Source organism: Lactuca serriola, chromosome 7 (genome assembly GCF_051521515.1).
Source record: "Lactuca serriola cultivar US96UC23 chromosome 7, Lser_US96UC23_V15, whole genome shotgun sequence".
In the NCBI taxonomy this organism is placed as follows: Eukaryota; Viridiplantae; Streptophyta; class Magnoliopsida; order Asterales; family Asteraceae; genus Lactuca; species Lactuca serriola.
Window position 1 is genome coordinate 26,380,667 of NC_136414.1, and position 3,645 is coordinate 26,384,311.

At 35.1% G+C, this 3,645-nt stretch overlaps 1 protein-coding gene across 1 annotated transcript; it reads right to left on the minus strand.

The window, feature by feature from the left end:
- Positions 1–331: 331 nt before the first annotated feature.
- Positions 332–3,272, minus strand: LOC145061131 (sugar carrier protein C-like). The gene is made up of 4 exons (XM_079008520.1): positions 2,980–3,272; positions 2,531–2,853; positions 1,248–1,877; positions 332–995 (listed from the first exon to the last, which is right to left on the minus strand). Exons 1-4 carry the CDS (start codon positions 3,113–3,115, stop codon positions 519–521), a joined length of 1,566 nt encoding a protein of 521 aa, XP_078864646.1. The 5' UTR covers positions 3,116–3,272; the 3' UTR covers positions 332–518.
- Positions 3,273–3,645: the final 373 nt, after the last annotated feature.

Below are 3,645 nucleotides of genomic sequence, written 5' to 3' on the forward strand. Positions count from 1 at the left end.
AGGAGATTTGAATGTGGTGAATAGTGAATAAAGATGGAAGTATTTATAGTTGAAGATTGAATGTTTAAAATTTGAAATTCTAAAAAAAATGAAATTGGGTTTTCTTTGAGAAAGATTGTATTTTTTGAAAATGCTATTTGAATAATAAATGGTGAAAAAATTGAAATTGGGTTTTCTGTGTCTCATCGGTAACTCTCTGCCGAATTGCCGAGGCCTCGGCTGGTATTCGCCGAGCATGCCAAATATATCCCTTACCAAGCCACAGACTAACCTAATAGAACAACTCAAACCACCCATCAAAGTAATTAAACATGAGTGATTAGACCAAACATATAACAACACAAATTCGATTCATCAATGAACTGACAAGAAAATATTATAGTTTCCAGTAGAACAATCCCAAATTACATCCTTTGATACCCATAAACCAATTCATATTTACTCTTTTGTGGAGTGGTACTTTAAAACATACAACTATCAATACATAAGATATAAATCACTACTAAATTTGATAAAAGTTATACTTTCTTAACCCCATCGCTTCCTTTGTTTAGTTCGAGTCCATTAGGGTGATCAACATCCACCATAAATCTTTTCCAAAACCAATGCTTCTTCCACACAATCACCATTTCTTCAATAGGAATGTTCTTTGTTTCAGGCAAGAACACATACACGAAAATCGTCATGATAACAACCCAAAATGCAAAGAAGAGGAAAAGCCCGAATTTAAGATGGCAAAGCATGGTTAAGAACACTTGAGCAATTATGAAGGTGAATATCATGTTAACCGACACATTGATACTTTGGGCGGCTGATCGGATCTCAAGTGGAAAGATTTCACTAGGTACGAGCCACCCTAGTGGGCCCCATGACCATGCGAACCCTGCAACATATATGCATATGAAGAGAACAACCACGATGGCATACCACTTTGGCAAATCACCCGGATCTCCATTTACTCCAAATTTGATCCCTATGAAGACCGCAACTGCAACCTATTAATTCCATAAAAAAAAAAGGATTGTCAGCTTAATGACACATTGTCATCTCAAGATGTACTCCAAAGTTGTGCAATACAACTGTGTAGTACATCTCGACACATATTGAGACGCCATTATGATAACGTCTTGTCTTGATAAAGTTTAAAAAGTCCGAACTTAGTGGAGAAAACTCTTATTTCATGACTTTATGCATTAAGTCAAAAAAACATTCATATGTAATCTATAACAAGAGAATATTAATTATACCTGACAAATGAGCATTTGAATGCCTCCTTCAAGGAAAAGAAACCTTCGTCCCCATTTATCAACACCGTAAATCGAAACACAAGTTGCAAGAACATTTACAGATCCGGTAATCACAGCCGACATAAGCGAAGCATCACCACCAAAACCGATTGTTTTGAACAAAACCGGAGCGTAAAACATGATCACATTAATCCCCGTAAGTTGTTGGAAAAACGGGATCAATATTGCCATTGTCAATTGTGGTCTATACTTTTTTTGCAACAAATTTCTCCATGGATGTTCGATTTTCCTCGATTCTTCACTTGCATGAACCAAATCATTGAACTCCGCATCAACATTATCAACCCCTCGGATCCTGCGAAGCTTTGTTCTCGCTTCATCAGTTTGACCTCTTTCGATCATGGAGTTTGGGGTCTCGGGGAGGATCAGTGATCCCACTGTGATAATCAGGGCGGGGACCACAGCTCCCCCGAGACTCAACCTCCATCCTAGATTCCCATCAAGTTTGTTGAAGAAGTAGTTCAAAACATTGGCCACTAAGATTCCAATTGTGATTGACAATTGGAAACCTATGTTGAGGGACCCACGATATTTGTATGGTGCCATTTCCGAAAGGTATAGTGGCACAGACTGTATATACAAAGAAAAAGATTATGAATAAAGATAAATAATGATGGATATTTTTGGATTATAATGAAATGTAAGAATATTATTGTTTGTGATAGTGAGATTTTTTTTTTCTTTTTTAAATTTAGGGGGTGTCATTGTGAAAGTCAAGCTTTGTAGGGGTTGCAATCACAAGCAAAGCGTTTTAGTTATGAAACATTTGAAAACAAACAAAGTGACAACATGTGCAATGAAAAAACAAAAAAGGTCTTTATTTTTTATAATTTTTAATTGATTAAGTTACTAATTGTTTTCGAAACAAGTTGAAACTAACACCAAAAACAACGCAAAACAAATAAAAAAATATCTGTTTCAAAACCAACTTGTGAGGTTGGTAAAAAAAGTTAAACACTTGTGTCAGTAAATAATAAATACTTATTAAATTTTCATTTTTACTCAAAATTTTTGTTTTATAATTTCTATTTTCATTTATGACATTTGTTTTATATCATCAAAATAATATATATTAAATGTTTTAAAATGGTCATTTTAGAGTATAATTAGTAAGCAGAAAGTTTCTAAAAGTATATTTTAGATCTCATGATTTATAAAAATTAGAATAACAAAGAATTTTTTTTGAATATGAAAAGAAAAAAATTAATTTTGAAAAGAATTACCTGATTGGCAAACCCGATGCCAAATCCGAGGAGGATCCGACCAACGATAAGCATCCAAACGGCTTGAGCAAAACCGTTGATCAAAGCGCCGGCACAGAAAAGGATACCACCGAACAGCATTGAAAGTTTCCGGCCAAGCTTTCGGGTCACCGTCGACGCCACCAACGACGACAGCAGCGCCGCTAGATACAACGACGACGTAAACATAGTCAACGTCTGACTATCAAACTTGCAGTACTGGTTCGTCGACGTATCAGCGGACTGTTTCCTGTACACCGACGGGAAGAACTTCTTCAGAAATGGATCCATCGCCGTCACACCACCTAATCATAAGAAAAACCGGAGATCATAAGATGATGAAGATCTTAAAACACAATAAAGACAAAAGAAAAAGATCATATAACATGATCGGAAAATCAAGAAACTGAAATGGAAGAGCATAATATTACCGGAGATTCCGATATCATAACCGAAAATGAGACCACCCATGGCCGCAACAACGCAAGTAAAGGTGACATAAAGAGTGAGGTTCCCGGGGTAACCTTTATCACCGCCGGGAGCGGTCGGCACATAACCGCCGGCCATAATGGTGACTAATAATTTGTTTGAAACTGTGCTAAATGAAAGTGGTGAAGAAGAGAACGTATGAAAGGGTTGAAAACGAAGAAGAAATGGAGGATTGTATAGCAACGGCGAGTAGGAGTATTTATAGAAATTTCTCTATGTGGTAAATCATGTAATTATGATTTCCGTAGTTGTCAAACTCAAAATAATAATAATAATTTGTATCGTTGGAGATTATATTGATCTTATCCAAGTTTAACATGTTGTGTTTTATACCACTTTTCCAAACGTTGCTTGACGTTTTAACCCTCTTTTTATAAAATCTCGAAATAACGAGTTTTGAATCAGTTTAAATATTTTTTGACAACTAGTTTTGTCAATTTCAAATTATCCTAATTGTTAAATTATAGTTTGTTGCTAGTTTGCTAAATTGTATTTTTTATTGTTTTAATTAAGACACTTTATTTTCTAATTTGTTATAATTCTTATTATTTTACCAGTCAACTCCGTTTATTACATACTTAAAGTCCATGATGACGTAACATTTTGGA